The sequence below is a fragment of the Dipodomys spectabilis genome, unplaced genomic scaffold (genome assembly GCF_019054845.1).
Source record: "Dipodomys spectabilis isolate Male_0828 unplaced genomic scaffold, ASM1905484v1 ptg000157l, whole genome shotgun sequence".
Taxonomy (NCBI): Eukaryota; Metazoa; Chordata; class Mammalia; order Rodentia; family Heteromyidae; genus Dipodomys; species Dipodomys spectabilis.
This window is the reverse complement of record NW_024870834.1, coordinates 20,925,119-20,944,866: the sequence shown is the minus strand read 5'-3', so window position 1 is coordinate 20,944,866 and position 19,748 is coordinate 20,925,119. Positions and strand designations below refer to the sequence as shown.

General features: G+C 39.9%; 1 protein-coding gene across 1 annotated transcript in view; it reads left to right on the top strand.

Moving 5' to 3' along the window:
- Nucleotides 1-11,634, top strand: part of Rbm25 (RNA binding motif protein 25) — a 49,236-nt gene extending 37,602 nt beyond the window's left edge. The window contains exons 14-19 of the mRNA XM_042692609.1: nt 1,858-2,008; nt 3,098-3,422; nt 3,787-4,061; nt 5,399-5,497; nt 8,179-8,226; nt 11,218-11,634. Of these exons, the coding sequence (XP_042548543.1) occupies nt 1,858-2,008; nt 3,098-3,422; nt 3,787-4,061; nt 5,399-5,497; nt 8,179-8,226; nt 11,218-11,310 (991 nt within the window). The 3' untranslated portion in view covers nt 11,311-11,634. The remainder of the gene's footprint in view (nt 1-1,857; nt 2,009-3,097; nt 3,423-3,786; nt 4,062-5,398; nt 5,498-8,178; nt 8,227-11,217) is intronic.
- The last annotated feature ends 8,114 nt before the right edge of the window (nt 11,635-19,748 follow it).

Below are 19,748 nucleotides of genomic sequence, written 5' to 3'. Positions count from 1 at the left end.
CAGAACTCAGCTTCCTGAATAGCTGATTATAGTCATGAGCCATCAGTGCCCTGCAGAATCTCTACCTTCTGATTTTGCACTATGTTTTGGGTGCTCTCTCTCTCTCTCTCTCTCTCTCTCACTCACTGTCTCTCTCTTTCTCTCTCTCTCTCCCTCCCTCCCTCCTTACTTCCCTCCCCCCCTTCCTCCCTCTTTCCCTCTTTCTCTTTTAACTGAAGAGAAATGTCACTGTGTTCGTTGCTGGTCTCTAGCTCCCAAACTCACAGTACTGAAATGACAGGCATGTGCAAGGCAGGCCTAGCTATTGGATTTTTTTCTTTTACTCAAATGGGAAAAAAATTAGTTTTAATTGATATGTTATTCTTTTCAGACAAATAGCACTGGAGACTAGAACTTTACATATACTGAGCAAATACATTTTTCTAGCCCTGAGAAATATTAAGTGTTTTACTGCCTCTTGTATTGTTTTTCTCAGCTTGGTGTCTGAGAAGATGCAGATTATCTGTTGAGCATTCCACTTGTTTTAGATTTTTTTTTTTTTTTTTTGGTCCGGTCATGTGGCCTGAATTCTGGGCCTGGGCGCTGTCCCTCAGCTCTTCAGCTCAAGGGTAGCACTCTACCACTTGAGCCACATCGCCATTTCCAGCTTTTTTCTTTTTGCTTATGTGGTGCTGAGGAATTGAACCCAGGGCCTCATGCATGCAAGGCAAGCACTCTACCACTGAGCCACCTTCCCAGCCCTGTTTTAGATACTTTTTTTTTTTTTTTTGGGTCCAGTCGTGGGGCCTGAACTCTGGGCCTGGGCGCTGTCCCTCAGCTCTTCAGCTCAAGGCTAGCGCTCTACCACTTGAGCCACAGCGCCACTTCCGGCTTTTTTCATTTTTGCTTATGTGGTGCTGAGGAATCGAACCCAGGGCCTCAGGCATGCAAGGCAAGCGCTCTATCACTGAGCCATCTTTCCAGCCCTGTTTAGATACTTTTGAGAGTGCCTTTCATAAAAATTCATGGTGGGGACGGGGACTGGAAATGTGGCTTAATGGTAGATTGCTTGCCTAGCATGCATGAGGCCCTGGGTTTGATTCCTCAGAACCACATACACAGAAAAATCCAGAAGTGGTGCTGAGCTAAAGAAATTCAGGGACAGTACCCAGGCTCTGAGTTCAAGCTCCAGAACTGGCAAAAAAAAAAAAAAACAGGCCCGGTGCCTCACACCTACTTATCCTAGCTACTCAGGCTTAGATCTGAGGATCACGATTCAAAGCCAGCCTGGGCAGGAAAGTCCATGAAACTCTTTATTTCCAATAAGCCACTAGAAAACCAGAAGTGGCGCTTTAGCTCAAGCACTAGAGTGATCGCCTTGAGCTGAAGAACTGCAGGGTAGTGCCCAAGCCCAGAGTTCAAGACCCACAACCGACCAAAAAAAAAAAAGTTCATGGTAATAGTTACCATGTTAAGACAATATTTAACATGGCTAAAATGTACATTGTGTACTGACGTGGGAATTCTATAGATGTAGAACATTGTGACAGTCTTCTCTTGGCCCTTAAAATTGAGAAAAGGCACTTTTAAGAAAGCATCATGTTGCTATGCAAAACAAAAGAAATGTACATACCACCCAATGTGGAAGAAATAACTACCGCAAAGCTCATAGAACTCATAAATGTTATAGACTGTGGTAGACAATTTGCTCCAGGAAAGTTAGAATGTGTTTGTGACTTTACCTGAGCATCACTATCCCACAATACTGTAAAATTGGGGAAATTATGTAATCACTTAATCACAATAAAAAAAAATAAAAAAAGAAAGCATCATGTTTACAAACATCTGACTATTAAGTGGAGCCTATTGCTTTTGCAGGGGGAGTGCTCTTCAAAAAAGATTACGTGATAGGGAAAAGGAAATGGAAGCAGATGAACGAGACAGGAAGAGAGAAAAAGAAGAGCTTGAGGAAATCAGGCAACGCCTTCTGGCAGAAGGACACCCAGATCCAGATGCAGAGCTCCAGCGGGTAAGATACTACAACTTGAAGGGCTGGGAATGTGGCTTAGTGGTTGAGTTCTTGCCTAGCATTCATGAAGCCCCAGATTCAGTTCCTCAGTACAACATAAACAGACAAGGCTGGAAGTACCAGCCTTGAGTAAAAGAAGCTCAGGGGCAGTGCCCAGGCCCTGAGTTCAAGCTCCAGGACTAGCAAAAAATATACTACAACATTTTCTCGTTTTCAAGCCAATTGTGATATAGTTTAATTTGTAGTTAAGCGGAATACACATTGTTTTCTGTAGAACTTATTATTTTTTTTTTTTAGTACAGTGATCATCAGTATTCTTTTATTTATATAGCATTTGTAAACATTTTACAAATCAACCCTTTTTTTTTTTTTGGTTATTGATCATTGTCAGCTTGTATGTGTATATATTTATGCACTGGGTCTGGGCCTTGAACTCAGGAACTTTGTAATCATGTAATCATTTTCTTCTGTGTGTAATGCTAAAGCTGGTGATTACATTCATATTTATAAACAGAAATGTCAGAAAGGGAAGAATTGTGGCATCAGAGACATATACCAAAGTGAAAACTCAAAATGATGAAAGGGAGCCACTGGTGGCTCATGCCTATAATCCTAGCTATTGAGGAGGCTGAGATCTAAGGATCACAGTTCAAAGCCACCTTGGGCAGAAAAAGCTGTTAGGCTCGTAATTACCTCCATTAACTACCAAAAACTCAGAAGTGGAGCTGTGGGTCAAGTGTTAAGAGTGCTAGCCTTGGGCAAAAAAAGCTCATGGAGAGTACCTAGGCTCTGAGTTCAAGCCCTAGTACAGGCACAAAATAAAACACTTCTCTTCCCCCTCCTCCCCATGGTATAACACCTAATATATTTAGATTTCAGCTTTCTGAGAAGATGTAAATATTTTTTTCCTAGCCAACGAAATAAGTTGGGCTGGGATATAGCTTAGTTTGAGCTCATATTTAGCTTGGAGAAAGCCATAAGTTCAGTCCCCAGCACGGTTTGTTAAGAAAAGTTAGTTTGCAAAAATGTTGTAAAGTAAAAAGCAAACTACAGTTCAAACTTCTGAGTTAATATAATTTTTGGTTGTAGATGGAACAAGAGGCTGAGCGGCGTAGACAACCACAAATAAAACAAGAGCCAGAATCAGAGGAAGAAGAAGAAGAAAAGCAAGAAAAAGAAGAAAAACGAGAAGAACCCATGGAAGAAGAAGAGGAGCCAGAACAAAAGCCTTGTCTCAAGCCCACTCTAAGGCCCATCAGCTCTGCACCATCTGTTTCCTCTGCCAGTGGCAATGCAACTCCCAACACTCCTGGGGATGAGTCTCCCTGTGGTATTATTATCCCTCATGAAAACTCACCGGATCAACAGCAACCTGAGGAACATAGGCCAAAAATAGGACTAAGTCTTAAACTGGGTATGTTAGCATCTTTTTTCCCTATCTCCCCACCTGATTTCTCTGTATTTTGCTTTAAGGAAAATAATAAATCTGTGCTGCTTGGTAGGTAGATAGCAAAATATTTAAAAAATGCCTTTCTAGCTCACGATTGTTTTCATAGTTCTACTAGTGCTCCTATATCTGCAGCTGCCTCAAGTTCTGAGAAGAAGTGAAAAGTTAAATTTTCTAGCACTTGTGAGTAGAGAGTTACTTTTTATAGTTGGGATATTTATCGGAGACTTGTGGAAGTATGTTTTGTACTGCTTTTAAGGGACAGTGGGTTGTCAAATTTAACATTTGAAAATGACATCTTCAGAATGCTAAGGAAGTCATTTTACTGTAGGTGCTTCTAATAGTCCTGGACAACCTAATTCTGTGAAGAGAAAGAAACTGCCTGTAGATAGTGTCTTTAACAAATTTGAGGATGAAGACAGTGATGATGTGCCCCGAAAAAGGAAACTGGTTCCTTTGGATTATGGTGAAGATGATAAAAATGCTGCCAAAGGCACTGTGAACACTGAAGAAAAGCGGAAACACATTAAGAGTCTCATTGAGAAAATTCCTACAGCCAAACCTGAGCTCTTTGCTTATCCGCTGGATTGGTCTATTGTGGATTCTGTGAGTAGCAATGTAAATGCTATCATCTTGGGAGTGTTGTGAATGAGACGTACAATCTCCATTGGATCTAGTAGTGATGAAAATATGTGAACTATCTTCTTGACACCAAGAAAATGTCATGGCCAACGAATTTCTGTTACTGGGAAAATTCTTGGGTGGTACTTGCAGTACCCATAGATTAAAAGTAAATAATTGGATCTTAGGTCAGTTTGTCACTGAATATATTAACTTTAAGTCTTTCCCTCCCCCACTTTCAGCTTTTCATTATTATAGTTAATTGGTTAATTGGATTAAGAATCTTGTGGACTTTTCCTAGGCTGTCAGATTTCAGCCTCATGAGTACCTTAGATTACAGGCATGAGCCACCAGTGCCCACCTGTCAGTTGATAGTTGTCAATGTCAAATGTCAGTTGACTTTTTTTTTTTTTTAATAATTATGTTGTACAAAGAAGTTATACTTCCAAAACTCAGGTTATGAATACAGTGCTTTTTCATTAATGTCACCCCTTCCACTGTCTCCCCCCTCCATTGTTTTTCCCTATTTTTTTCCTTCCATCCCTATCCTCAAGTTACATAGTTCAATTTTTACATAATGTACCTTGAATAGAATAATTGTATTTGCTCACACTTCCTTCCTTGTGTGCTATCTTCCATTTTATCCTTCTCCCAAAACATGTTTTCTACTTCATTTTATTTATTTACTTACTTATTTATTTTTGGGTCCAGTCTTGGGCCTGAACTCTGGGCCTGGGTGCTGTCCCTCAGCTCTTCAGCTAAAGGCTAGGGCTCTATCACTTGAGCCACAGCACCACTTCCGGCTTTTTTCTTTTTGTTTATGTGGTGCTGAGGAATCAAACCCAGGGCCTCATGCATGCAAGGCAAGCGCTCTACCACTGAGCCACCTTCCCAGCCCTACTTCATTCATTCATTCATTTATGTATGTATGTATGTATGTATGTATGTCAGTTGTGGGGCTTGAACTCTGGGCCTGGGCACTGTCCCTGAGCTCTTCAGCTCAAGGCTAGCACTCCACCACTTGAGCCACAGTGCCACTTCTGACGTTTTCTCTTTATGTGGTGCTGAGGAATTGAACCCAGGGCCTCATGCATGCAAAGCAAGCACTCTACCACTGAGCCACCTTCCCAGTCACCATTGTATTTATTTTGATAAATAGTTTATTAGTTGTTAAGAGGAGTTACTTGCCTTTGGACTTCTCAGCTATGTATACCATCTTTTCATTTGTGTGAATATGTATAAAAACTGAAGTTATATAGATTGTAGTGGATGTAATAAAAGGTTAAAAAAATTTTTGTTCATTAATGTGCTTTATTTTGTAGATATTGATGGAACGACGAATTAGACCTTGGATCAATAAGAAAATCATAGAATATATAGGTGAAGAAGAGGCTACATTAGTTGATTTTGTTTGTTCTAAGGTTAGTCTTTTTATTCTTTTCATTCCCAGCATTTTATATTTTAAAACACTAGAGACTTTCTAAAAAAGTCTTTCAGAGCCTCAATTCATGATAATTTCTTTTTAGTTCAGGTGTCCATTGGTGCTTTAAGGACTCCTTCTACCATTTCAGGCTTGTTATATCATGTGCAGGTTTTTTTGTTTTATTTTTAATCGTTTTATTGTTATAGTTAAGGTGTTATACATAGGGGTTACCATTCATTAGTCACATAATGAGTACATTTCTGTTTTTGGACAATATGACTGCTTCCTTTACTTGCACCAGTTTCCCCTCCCATCCTTGCCTACTAGTTACATAGGTCATTTTGTACATGGTATATTCTTAATAGCATGATTGCATTTGTTTACCCTCCCTTCCTTCCCTTTACCCCTACCAGCAACAATAACAGTAAAAAACAAACAAATTTCCAATTCCTAGAGTTCTTGGATATTGTTTTGCTTTTTTTTTTTTTTTGCCAGTCCTGGGGCATGAACTCAGAATTCAGGGCTTGGGCACTGTCCCTGAACTTTCTTTTGCTTAATTAAGGCTAACACTCCATGAGCCACAGTGCTCTTCTGGCCTATTCAGTATATGTGGTACTGAGGAATCAATCCAACTCAGGGCTTCATGCATGCTAGTCAAGCACTCTACCATTAAGCCACATTCCTAGCTCCAAATTAAGATTTTTTTTTTTGTTGTTCAGTTGTGGGGCTTGACCTCTGGGCCTGAGTGCTTTCCCTCAGCTCTTCAGCTGAGCCACAGCACTACTTCCAAATGGTGTTTTAAATGTTTTGAGAAGTTACACCTTTGTGTTCTTCCTCTAAGGGTATCCTTCTTTAATCTATAATCTACTTGTATGTAAATGCCTGGAGTTCTCTATAGATTATCATGTCGAGTAATATGTTAGATCTGGCTTCCCCATATGAGAGAAAATATGTGTAGCCCATCTCTCTGAGATGGGCTCACCTCACTTAACATGATTTGTTCTAGTTAGATCTGTTTTCCTGCAAATTACATATTATTCTTTCTAATGGATAAGTATAAGTACCCCAGTTCATGACAATTCAATTTCAGTTATCATTGATACTTTAAGAAATCCTTCTATCTCTTTTCAGATTTGTCACAACATGAGGGGTGGCAGGGGAGAATGTGTGTATGTGTGTGTTGGTACTTTAAATCCTTCTAGGGCTGGGAAGGTGGCTTAGTGGTAGAGCACTTGCCTTGAATGCCTGAGGCCCTGGGTTCAATTCCTCAGCACCACAAAAGCAAAATGTCAGAAGTGGTGCTGTGGCTCAAGTGGTAGAGCGTTAGCCTTGTGCTGAAGAGCTGAGAGGACCAGATTCAGGCCCCACAACTGTACAGAAAGAAAGAAATCCTACCCTTCAGACTTGTCACATCATACACAGGCGTGCTGTGTGTGTGCGTGCGTGCGTGCCAGTACTGAGGCTTGAACACAGGGACTCTCACTCTCTTGCTTGGCTGGCTCTTTCTGCTCAAGGCTGGCCCTTTACCACCTGAGCTACACCAGTGTTTGGGCATTAATTGGAGTTAAGTCCCAGACTTTTTTGCCCAGTGTAGCCTCAAACCAGAATCCTCAGATCTTGGTCTCTTGAGTAGCTAGGATTTAGTGTGAGTTACCATCACCCAGCTACATCGTGTTGTTCATTCAGAGCTCAGTTAGGAATGGATTGCTGGTGGCTGTCAGTTACGTTCTTTGCTGCTGCTGAGAATGCTTTGTTGTGCTCTGCTATTCCACCCTCTTGTTTGATTAGGAGAATGCTATTCAAGTACATTTGAAATTTGCAACAAAAGCCAGTAACTGTTTTGGCAATGTGTTGGTCCTTTTGAATATAATATTAAAATTGTCCTGTATCATAATAGTTGTTATTGTGCAGTAGCTGATTACTTAGTTCTTGGAGGTACAATGTACTTTGTCTGAAAACCTTAAGACATGTAAGTCATCCCCATTTTGAAGATGAAGTTGAGGCTTGTATCACAGTTGTACAGTAAGTACAGAACTTAAAGCCCACATGGTTAAATCAAGATACAGACTTACTGTCTCCTTCAAAGCAAGTCTTACTTTTGTTATTTACTTTAACGAGAACATGGTCGCCATGTGAAGGTGTGACTTTTTTTTTGGTGCTGGTCCTGGAGCTTGAACTCAGGGCCTGCATTCTGTCACTAAGCCCCAGCTCCTCTTGTTCCCCCTACACCCCTGCAGGAGTTTAGTGGAGGCAAGAGTCTCACTACTGCCTGGCTGGGCTTTGAACCATAATCATCAGATCTCAGCCTCTTGAGTAGCTGTCATCCACTGTCATCCAGCTGTTATAATAGTCTTTCACAGGAAAAGTTACCTTATATTATAATGAAAAGCAAACTGTTGTTGCCTTCTTCACTTGTAATTATGATAGCATTTAAACTTCTGAAGCTGGGCAAGGTGATGCGTGTCTAAAATTCCTGCACTTGGGAGGTTGATGTAGGAGGGTTGTGTAAGTAAGATTTGACTTACAATCAAATCCAAAAAAAGAAAGTTTATAGACAGGTTCCTTAGCCACAAAAAATTCCCTTACGAATTTGAGGTTTTTTAATCTTAAAACTTACTGTCTATATTCTGTTAGTAATTTTTCTTTCTTTTCAACATGACAATTATTTGTTTCTTTCAGGTTATGGCTCATAGTTCACCACAGAGCATTTTAGATGATGTTGCCATGGTAAGTTAATAATAGATTTATTTCTGTGAACAAATATTTTCCGAATTTGTTTAATTTTGTGCCTGTGTTGGTTTCAGAGGCTTTCTTTTTTTTTTTTTTTTTTTTATTGTGAAAATACTATGCAGAGGGGTTACAATTACATGGGCAAGATAATGAGTACATTTCTTATCAAGCATTGTAGCCTCCTCCTTTGTTTCCCCTTCCCATCCTCCCCCCGCCCCCCCCCATCCTCCCCATTCTCCCCACCCCCCCAGAGGCTTTCTTATATAAACCTAACTGAACTTTGAACATGAATTTAAAAAGAGTAAAGGTACCCACCAAAATATATTATTAGCTAACATTTATATATTGATCTTTTTCTTTTTACACTGTTTCTATCTCTAGATTTATTGATTCATTAAGGGTTTACTGATGAAAGGAATAGGCCTTTAAAAGCTTAACAAGGGCTGGGCGCCCGTGGCTCATGCCTATATGTTGAAATATTTGAATCCTAGCTACTACTCAGGAGGCTGAGATCTTAGGATTGAGGTTCAAAGCTAGCCCAAGCAAGAACATCCATGAGACTCTTATCTCCAATTAACCACCAGAAAACCAGATGTAGCACTGTGGCTCAAGTGGTAAAGCACTTACCTTGAGCTGAAGAGCATAGGAACAGCATCAAGGCCCAGAGTTCAAGCCCCAGGACCAACAACAAAAAAAAGCTAACAAGGAAGCAGGTATACAGATACTAGTACAAAGAGCTGGAGGTGTGGTTCAAGTGGAAAGTGTCTTTGTAGTAATTAATAAAAACAGTATGCTTCCAGTCAGAGACTGTTTCTCTACAGAGGAGATGGAGTTGTTAATGGCAGGAAGTGAGACATAAAGATTATATAACTTGGTTTTTTTACTTTCACTGTGATTTAAATGTCAGATCCTTAAATTTTTATTTTGTTTTGTAAGTCATGGGGCTTGAACTCAGGGGCTGGGTGCTGTCCCTGAACTCTTTTCATTCACTACTAGAGCTCTACCACTGTGAGCCACATTGCCACTTCCAGTTTTCTGGTGGGTAATTGGAGATAAAGAATCTCATGGCCGGGCTGGGAAGGTGGCTCAGTGGTAGAGCGCTTGCCTTGCATGCCTGAGGCTCTGGGTTCGATTCCTTAGCACCACATAAGCAAAAAGAAAAAAGCCGGAAGTGGCGCTGTTGCTCAAGTGGTAGAGCGCTAGCCTTGAGCTGAAGAGCTGAAGGACAGTGCCCAGGCCCAGAGTTCAGGCCCCATGACCGGACCCAAAAAAAAAAAAGAATGTCATGGCCTTTCCTGCCCAGGCTGACTTCAAACTGAAAATCTCAGCCTCCTGAGTAGCTAGGATTACAACCTTGAGCCAGTGGGGACCGGCTCAATTGTATTTAACTTTGAATGGTAGTTAATTGTCACATTGATATTGTGCATTTATGTGTATATATGAGTGTGCCAGTTCTCTGGCTTGAACTCCAGGCCTGGGTGCTGTCCCTGAGCTCGTCAGCTCAAGGCTAGCATTCTACCACTTGAGCCACGATGCCACTTCTGGCTTTCTGGTGGTTAACTGGAGATGAGTCTCACGGGGACTTTCCTGCCCTGGCTGGCTTTGAACTGCAATCCTTACTTCTCAGTCTCCTGAGTAGCTAGGATTATAGGCATGAGCTACCAATGCCTGGCAGTATCATGGATTTTTTTTTCTTTTTTTTTTGGGGGGGGGGGGGGGCCTGGGCTGACTTCACACTGTAACCCTGAGTAGGTAGGATTACAAGCATTATGATTCCTGCACAATTTGAGAATCACTATTTTAAACCAACCCAAGCAGGAAAGTCCATGACACTAACCATCAAAAAGCCAGACCAGTGTAGAGGGCTAGCTGAGCAAGTAGGCTAATCAAGTACAAGTTTCTAAGTTCAAACCCTTGAAACAAGCGCCTTCAGAAATAAGTGTTCTAAGTCTTGGTCTTGGCAGAGTTGAAATCAGCTTAGATGCCAAAATTGTTTTAATTTTAAATATGTTGAAATATTTGGATTATGATTGTTGAGTATTGTCATTTGAGTATTTTGTGGCTCATTGATCATAATCAGAGGACACCTACCCTCAGAGCTGAGATTTCAGGCACGAGCTATGGAATCCAATTGATTTTGAGACAGGGTATATTATTTGCCACCTTTGCTCAGGGCTCCAATTTGAGATCCTACTGTCTTTTATCTTACACCGTTATTAGATTCCCCACAGTGTCTCCTGTTGTGACATAATTACATTTCCTCTTGGTCTCCTACTTAGTAGATGGTAAAAGTGAGATTTGATGATAAAGTTTACATAGAGATCTGGTTTCCTATAAATTCTTTCCCTAAACTGCCCCTAGGAAGACCTGGCTAAGAGACTGCTTTTGCCAGGCACTGATACTCTGGAAGCTGGTCATAGTTGATTCATTTCAAAGGAAGCTCTCTTCAGAGCAGCTCCTGAGCTAAGGGCAAAGTCTCTGAGATGACAAAAGTGAATACAAGACACTTCCATTCTAAGTAGTAGGAAATAATATGATTTCTTGTGGTCACTTTTACAGTATTCTAAAGACTGAGTAATACAATATTTATTTACTTTAGTAAATGTTTATTTAGTAAATAAGCATCTAAAAAGCATTGGGCTAAATTTCAGATAAAGTTGTTTTGGAGAAGAGATATTCTGTATCTTGTTGTTAGTTATGTGTTTTTCTTCCTAAACTATCTTTAGGACAAGTATGTATTTTCCTTAAACATAAATGTAGTATCGGTTGAGACCAAAGTTGGGTGAAAGAATACTGCAGTGCTAATCTTTAGTAAGCTATGGTATTTTGCTGACTATTCTTTTGGGGTAATTTACATGTTCTGTTTAAACATTATAACACTAGACAGATTTCCTTGAACTCATTTTATTTGAAACTGCTTGTACATAGATAAAGCCAGGGAGATTCTGAGAATTACTTACACTGTTGCTGTTGTTTCTGTTTTTGTAGGTACTTGATGAAGAAGCAGAAGTTTTTATAGTCAAAATGTGGCGGTTATTGATATATGAAACAGAAGCCAAGAAAATTGGTCTTGTGAAGTAAAACGCTTGACATTTAGAGTTCCATTTCAGAATTCTTTCCCAGCCTTCAGAGGACTTTGAATTTTTCTTTGTTCTTCAAAGACGTTTGTGAGATCTGTAATTTTTTTCAATGTAGAAAATGTGAATTTTTTTGTCCTCTATAATTTGTTGATGCCCTGTGTACTCCCTTGGTTGTAAAGTCATCAGAATCCCTGGTTCTCTTTATACTCACCAGGTACAAAAATGACTGGTATGTTTTATAAGCTGCAGCTACTGTACACCGCCTAATAGAATCTTGTTCTGCTGATTTGTTCCTTGTAAATATTAAAATGACTCCCTAATTCTTTTTCAGAATTCCACTTAATATTGAACTGTACTGTATAGAAGCCAACATGAATAATTTTATTTGAGAGAATGCTAGTCATATCATTACCCTCACCCCCTTTGATCAGAAATGGTAAGCCCTCATGAAGGCAAAGAATTTAAAATTAGAATGAAAAATTAGCAGACAGCATTCCTACTGTATCTGTATGAATGTGTGTGAATGTTTGTATAAAGGTTTTTTTCTTAATATGCCTTGATACGGGCTCCCTTAGACATTTCCTAATCGAACATAAAGGAAAAGTGACACTGTGCCAACCCAACTAATAGAATTAAGATTATTGGTTTCTCAAGAGTATGGTATTCTGTAGTAAGCAACATTCGGCTAACAGGATGGGGTTTCACTGAACAGCTGGCTGCTTCCGCTTTTCCTAATGGAATGTAGATCACAGTGATCCCTCCCCCCAATTTTATTGCTCAAAAATAAGGCACATTTAAAATTCCATCAAGGTTTTACATTAACTGGCCCTTAGTTTACTTTTGGTGTACTCCTTTGTTTAAAGTAGGGGACAGAGCCATGTCCTAGTGGCTCAGGCCTGTAATCCTACCTACTCAGGATGAGATCTGAAGATCACGGTTAAAAGTGAGCTGGGGCAGGAATGATCTCCAGTTAACCATCCAAAAGCTAGAAGTGGAGCTGTGGCTCAAGTGGTAGAGTGCTATGTTTGAGCAAAAAAAGCTCAGGGACAAGCGCTCAGACTCTGAATTCAAGCTCCCAAGAGTAGCATCAAAAAAATAAATAAATTTTTTAAAAATGGGGGTTATGGGAAATTATTCCAAAAGTGTAAGTGGGAAGAAAATCCTTTTTAAAACAAAAGGAGCTGGGGGTATAGTTCACGTTTACTATGTAAAAGGTCCTGGGATCAATTCTCAGCACCAAAAAAATTAAATAAAATTAGGCAAGTTTATAGGCAAAGAGAGTTTTACAAAACACAATAGGAATTCAGCCTGGTGACAATTTATAAAGCATATATCTTATTTCCAAAGAATAAAATTGCTCAAGGCAGTTTCCAACCACTAATTTTTACTTCTGCTCTTCAGAGTTTAAACATACTGATAGTATATTTAAAGACACATCTGGGCTTTTAAAAATTGTAGGTCAGAACATCATCAGGGAGTAAAGTTTATCTGAAATGTACCACGTTTTAGACAATTGCAAATACAAATTAAGTGCACCTGTTGCCATACTATTTATTTAAAAGAAAAAGATTGGCCTATTAGAAAAGTATAACTGTGAGCTTGAATTAACTAGATTTAAAAAAAAAACATCTTGAGGACATTTGAAAATACTGTTCTTAACACTGAACCGTAACATGGTTCCATTATGTAAATATTTCAGATATTAAAAGTGTACATATTTGATCTTGGAGACGCATTCTTTCAGAGTCTTGTAAATAAATGCATCATGTTGTAATGTGTATTGCATGCTAAAACCAACTTGATAATATGGGTTGAATTATTTTTAATGGACTTGATTTCTATGACTTGGTATCAATAGGTCAAAGAGGCCATTTGCCTTATTTTGGATAAATCCATATACATTTATGGGAATTCTATGTTGTGTTAAAATGTTTTAAATTTTGTTTTTTTTTTTCCAAAGGAAATTTTCATAAAGATGTTTCTTGCCATTGCAAATTTATGCACTAGATTTTTTTCAGATTCATTTTCCCCAGCAGTCCACCACTTTGTTCAAGTACCTTGGTTTGACTGTCTTGACTGCATAGTTTAAGACATCGTATTAGGTGTTTTTATTTGGCCAATATTAAATGCATGAAAGTTTACTCAGGTAGATGGAGTTTACCTTGTTTCTTTTCTACTCTTTCAATTATGCTTATCTTAATCACTACAGATTAGAGATGTCACTTACTGAAAACCTTCAGAGGTACATAAAATGCATGTCTCCAGTGAAGTTGTGGAATCATCAGCAGAGGAGTGGTTGATGTTACTCTAAATGCTAGCTGAATGCTACTTCAAAAATGAAGTTTTGCCTGGGCACTGGTGGCTTGCACCTGTAATCCTAGCTACTCAGAAGGCTGAGATATGAGAATCAAGGTTCAAAGCCACCTGGGCAGTAAAGTCTGTAAGACTCTTATTTCCGATAAACCTTAGGAAACAGGAAGTGGCGCTGTGGCTCAAGTGGTAGAGCACTAGTTTTGAGCTGAAGAGCTGAGGGACAGTGACCAGGCCTAGTTCAATCCCACCACCAAATTAAAAAAAAAAAAAAAAATGAGGTTTTAGGGCTTGCATGAAGCTCTGGGTTTAATTTCTCAGTACCACATAAGCAGAAAAAGCCAGAAGTGGTACTGTGGCTCAGGTGGTAGAGTGCTAGCCTTGAGCAAAAGAAGTTCAAGGATAGTACCCAGGCCCTGAATTTAAACCCCAGGACTAGCAAAAAACTGAAATTTTGCCACTAAGCTTCATAAAAATTTTTTAGGTTTCAGTTTGTTTTTCAGAATTGCCTATGAACATATATAAGCTGGAGCATATTCTACTGGTTTCTTTTCAGCTGCTTTAGCTTTTTGAGTTTATAAATTAATTTCAGTTTGAAAGCTTTAGTTCAAAGTTGTTATAAAACTGCCATCAAAGTCTGTTCTTGCCCTGGCAGTTAGAAAACTAATGCTTATTCTTCATTTGGTCCTAAAATGAATTTTACCTATATCTGTTTATAGGGGAAAAGGTAAGTAAAGAATTTGAAGTAGTTTTTCTAAAATTTCAATATGTACCTAAGTCACTTGGGGGACCTTGTTAAAATTCAGAATGCTGATTTAGTAGGACTGTGTGGGGCCTGGGATTTTTTATAGCTCCAGATAGTATAAATGGCAGCTGATCAAGGACTACACTTTGATTGGTATGTTAAGGTACTGGTTTATAATTTTAGCCTATAATTGATGTTTTATCCCAACAAACTACACAAATGCAACTGATTTTCTTATGTGCAGATAATGCATATTATGTTTTACTCGTGAACATAGAACAATCTTCCAAAACATTGAGATCATCCTTAATATTTTAGGTCTCTTTTCCCAGAGAAAAGAAGATGGTTCTTAAGAATTTTGTTACTGAGGGCTGGGAAGGTGGCTCAGTGGTAGAGCACTTGCCTTGCATGCATGAGGCCCTGGGTTCGATTCCTCAGCACCACATAAGCAAAAAGAAAAGAGCCGGAAGTGGCGCTGTGGCTCAAGTGGTAGAGCACTAGCCTTGAGCTGAAGAGCTGAGGGACAGCGCCCAGGCCCAGAGTTCAGGCCCCACAACCGGACCCAAAAAAGAATTTTGTTACTGATTTCATCATAAACTATAAAGGCATATAATAAACTATATAATAGTTTAAGAAAATGACTTTTTTCAGAATGCTGTATTAATCAGTTATGAATTTCAGCTGTTACACAACTGAACGAACATTGGATTTTAGAACCAAATTGAACTAAACATCATATCATTTTAATATTATTTTTTTTCTTTCATATGAAGTAAAAAGTAATGGAAGTAGGTATTCAAGGTTGATATGAAATATATTTATCCAAGTTCTATGAATGTTCCCAACTAACACCCCCAACTGATTAAAGGTTTTATTGTCAAAATAGCAACAGATTTTTCTGAGTTATATTTTAGCTTTTTAATACAGAATTGAGCAAGTTTTTCTTAGGAAAATGATGAAACTGGTGTGTGTGAATATCTGCTGGAGATCCAGAGTGTGATCATTCCAAACAGGCAGACAATCCAGATGACGAGAATAAAACAAGCCGGTACTGGTAGCTCATGCCTGTAATCCTAGCTACTCAGGAGCCTGAGATCTGAGGATCAAGGTTCAAAGCCAGCCCGGGAAAGGAAATCCCATGAGACACTGATCTCCGTTAAACGACTAGAAAACCGGAAGTTGCACTGTGGCTCAAGTAGTAGAGTGCTTGCCTTGAGCTGAAGAGTGAGGAGCGCAGGAACAGAGCACAAGCCCAGAGTTCAAGACCCACCAAAAACTAAAAAATAGGGGCTAGGAAGCTGGCTCAGTGGTAGAGCGCTTGCCATGCACGCATGAGGCCCTGGGTTTGATTCCTCAGCACCACATAAGCAAAAAGAAAGCCAGAAGTGGTGCTGTGGCTCAAGTGGTAGGTAGAGCACTAGCCTTGAGCTGAAAAGCTGAGGGACAGCACCCAGTTCAGGCCCCACGACTGGGCACCCCCCCCCCCAAAAAAATGAAAAAAATAAAATAATAAGATTGTCTAGCAAGTACAAAATGAGCTTACATTTTTCTGCCTGGTAATTTTTTGGAACTTAGTATAAATCATAAGTATTTAAATTTTCATTTGAATTCTTGCCTTTTCCTCTTTGGTTCTTTGCACTTAATTTTATTACTTTAGTTATGAAGGCAAAATAGGAATGCCAATCTGAAATGCCTACTAAAATCATTTTTTTCCCTAGTACTTAGATTTGAACTCAAGGCCTCCTGCTTGTTAGGTGGTGCTCTTCCACTTGAGTTATGCCTCCAACCCTGCTTATGCTGGTTATTTTTAGACAGGGCCTTGTGAACTTTTCTGCCTTGGCTGGCCTCGAATTTGAACCTTCTGCTCTCAGCCTCCTGAGTAGCTAGGATTGTGGCAAAAATCACCAGCGCCCAGCTAAAAAGATAATTTCCATAAGTGAGTAGAATGAAATCTGAGCACTGTTGGCTCTTAACAATTTAGCCACTACGAGGCTGAGACCTGTGGTTTGAAATGAACCTGGGTCTTGTTTGTTTTTGTTTTTTTTGGAACCTGGGCTCTTTTATCTCCAATTAACCAGCAAAATTCCAAAGTGGTGACATGGCTCAAGTTATAAAGCACCAGCCAAGAGTGGAAAAAGCTCAGCAAGAGGCTTAGAGAGCAAGTCTCAGTATCAGCATAAAAATATAGCTCAAGCATTGTTGTTTGAATTAGGTGACACTACAAACTCTTGTCTGTTCTGCCACATTATTAGTTGTATTGATGGCTTTAGATTTTTTTTTTTTTTTTGTCGTTCATGGGGCTTGGGCGCTGTCCCTCAGCTCTTCAGCTCAAGGCTAGTGCTCTACTACTTGAGCCACAGCACCACTTCCGGCTTTTTTCTTTTTGTTTATGTGGTGCTGAGGAATTGAACCCAGGGCCTCAGGCATGCAAGGCAAGCGCTCTACCACTGAGCCACCTTCCCAGCCTGGAGATAACTTTTTGTTACCTGACTTCCACCTTCCAACACAGCCTAGCTGGTCTTAAATGGGGTGCCTTAGCCTTCTGAATGCAGGGATTGCAGGCATATGCCATCATGCCCAGGTGCCTTTTTTGAAAAACAAGGAAAAATTAGTGGAAATTGTAGAGTCCAAAAACTATGAAGGTTGATTTTTTTTTTTCCTGTCTAATTGGTACATATCCCCAGGTCAGGAGACTTGAGTACTTGTTTCAAGTGGGTAGAGAAGCTGTAAATAAAATTTCCTTTCAGTATAGTATTGAAACTAAATCAAGAAGTCCTAAATTCTTTGTGAAGACTATTAATTAAAAGTGACAAATATCAAGAACCTAAAGCCAGAAACAGAAAAGTCTATCTCTAACAGGTCCAAGTCTAAGGAAACATGCTTTCAATGAATTGGCATGATGGGGGAGAACTAATAAGATAGAATGTAGCCAACCACTGAGCTTTAGAGATAACATTTAATCTCAAATACGCTTACTATAGGGTGTGTGTGTGTGTGTGTGTGTGTGTGTGTGTGTGTGTGTGTGTGTGTGTGTGTGTGTGTGTGTGTGTGTGTGTGTGTGTGTGTGTGTGTGTGTGTGTGTGTGTGTGTGTGTGTGTGTGTGTGTGTGTGTGTGTGTGTGAAGAAGCTGCTCTCTTGATTGAGCAGGATTCAACCTGACATCTAACCAGCTCCTACGTAATTACTTCAGGCCCAGCACTTTGAATTTGTTTCATCTTTCAACAATTACCATTTTGTCATCATCTGTTTTGTCATGTACCCTGTCCCTGCTCAAGTTTGGAACATTTCTCGCTGGCCTTCTGAGAAACTAGGACAGGTGCTAGTAGGCTTATTTATTTATATTTATTTTGGCATTGGAAATTGAACCCAGGACATTGCGCTTGCTAGGCAAATGTCTTGCCACTGAGCTGTACTCCAACCCAAATCCTTCTTAATATTGGAACTTTTTTTGGTCGGTCATGGGGCTTGAACTCTGGGCCTACGTGCTGTCTCTCAGCTCTTGAGTTCAAGGCAAGCACTCTACCACTTAAGCCACATCACCACTGTTTTCCAATGGTCTTATTGGAATAAGAGTCTTAAGACTTTCCTACCTAGGCTGGCTTTGAACCGAGATCCTCAGAACTCAGGCTCCTGAGTAGTCAGGATTACAGGTGTAAGCCACTGGTGCCCAGCTAAAATTGGAACTTCCAATGAACAGTTTAGTTTTAACCATCAGTGTCATCATTGGTGTTGTAAATACAAAGCATACCCCCTCACCTACAAATAACTCACAAACTTCAAAACTTAATGTTAGCATATGCCAATGACTCATACATGTAATCCTAGCTATTGAGGCTAATGTATGGAAGGTTGATCTTTGAGGCCAAAAAAGTTCACTAGACTCCCATCTCCAATGCAATCAGCAGAAAGCAGGGCTGGAGATACGGTTCTACAGCACTAGCCAAGCAAGCATGCTGAGCAAGTGCAAAGCCCTAAGTTCAAACCCTTGGAGGGGAGTATGAGGACAGTCCCAGAAAGTTTTTTTTTAATACTTTTTTTATTGTAATAATACTGTACAGAGGGGTTACAGTTGCATGAGCAAGGTAATGAGTAATTTCCTATCAAGCATTGTTGCCTCCTCCTTTGAAGAGTTTCTTATAGTATGTGTATATTCCAATTTTATTTTATGTTATTTTTGTCAATTGTGGATCTTGAACTCTGGGCTTAAGTGCTGTGCTGTGAGCTCTTCAGCTCAAGCACATACTCTACCACTTGAGCTACAGCGCTGCTTTTTTTTTTTTTTTGTCAGTTGTGGAGCCTGAACTCTGGGCCTGGGTGCTGTCCCTGACCTCTTCAGCTCAAGGCTAGCACCACTCTCGGCTTTTTCTGTTTATGTGGTGGTGAGGAATTGAACCCAGGGCCTCATGCATGCAAGGCAAGCACTCTACCACTGAGCCACCTTCCCAGGCCCTACTTCTGGTTTTCTAAGTGGTTTATTGGAGACGAGAGTCTCACAGACTTTCCTGCCAGGCTGGCTTTGAACCCGTGATCCATAGATCTCAGCCTCCCGAGTAGCTAGGATTACAGGTGTGAGTCAGCAGTGCCCAGCTATTCCAAATTTTTTAACTCATTCAATCTATTTGAGGTAATACCTTACAGTTCTTTGTACTATGGGCATTTCATACTAACAGTCTGCAATCAAACTGAATGAAAGTCCACAAACAGATGAAATTAGTCTGTATTTGTTCACAGGAACTGTTTTTTTGGTGTGATTCTCCCCCTATACTGGTGAACAAAAGGGTAAAAACCCACCTTATGATTCAAGAGGTGAGAAATTCAGATACCTTAGCCTTTCAAACTCGTTCTGTTAAATGAAGATAAACAATACTTCCTTCTTACAGTTCCCTACTTAAATATGAAGCTTTTTGTGTGTGAAAGCTACAGAAATCTATACTGGAGTAGTGTTGAGTGTGGTGGAAATAAGTGAATTGGCATTGGGGTGAATAGGTACCTGGGGATTTCTTTGAAAGTAGGGCATAGGGTCTACATAGTAAAGGCTGACTTACACCTCATGATCCTCTGTCTTCCAGATGTGACCATAGACATGCCCAACAATTCCCAGTTTAAGAGTCTAACATTTTTTAAAGAGAAAGTTAATTTGGCCTGCTGCTGCATATTTCCTTTTACGTTTGTGGCCTCACTGTGTATCTGCAAGTTGCTATGCTGCTCACGCTGGTGTAGAACACACTGTTTTGTCAAAGCCTCCTAGTGTTGGGATTGAGGTGTTGTGTACTCCCTCCAAACCCAGTACTGGAGATTCCACCCCAAAGTCTTGTGCATGTTAAGGAATTGCTCATTAACTTTCACCTTTCAGTTTCCTGATTACCAGTAGGTTTCAACATTAT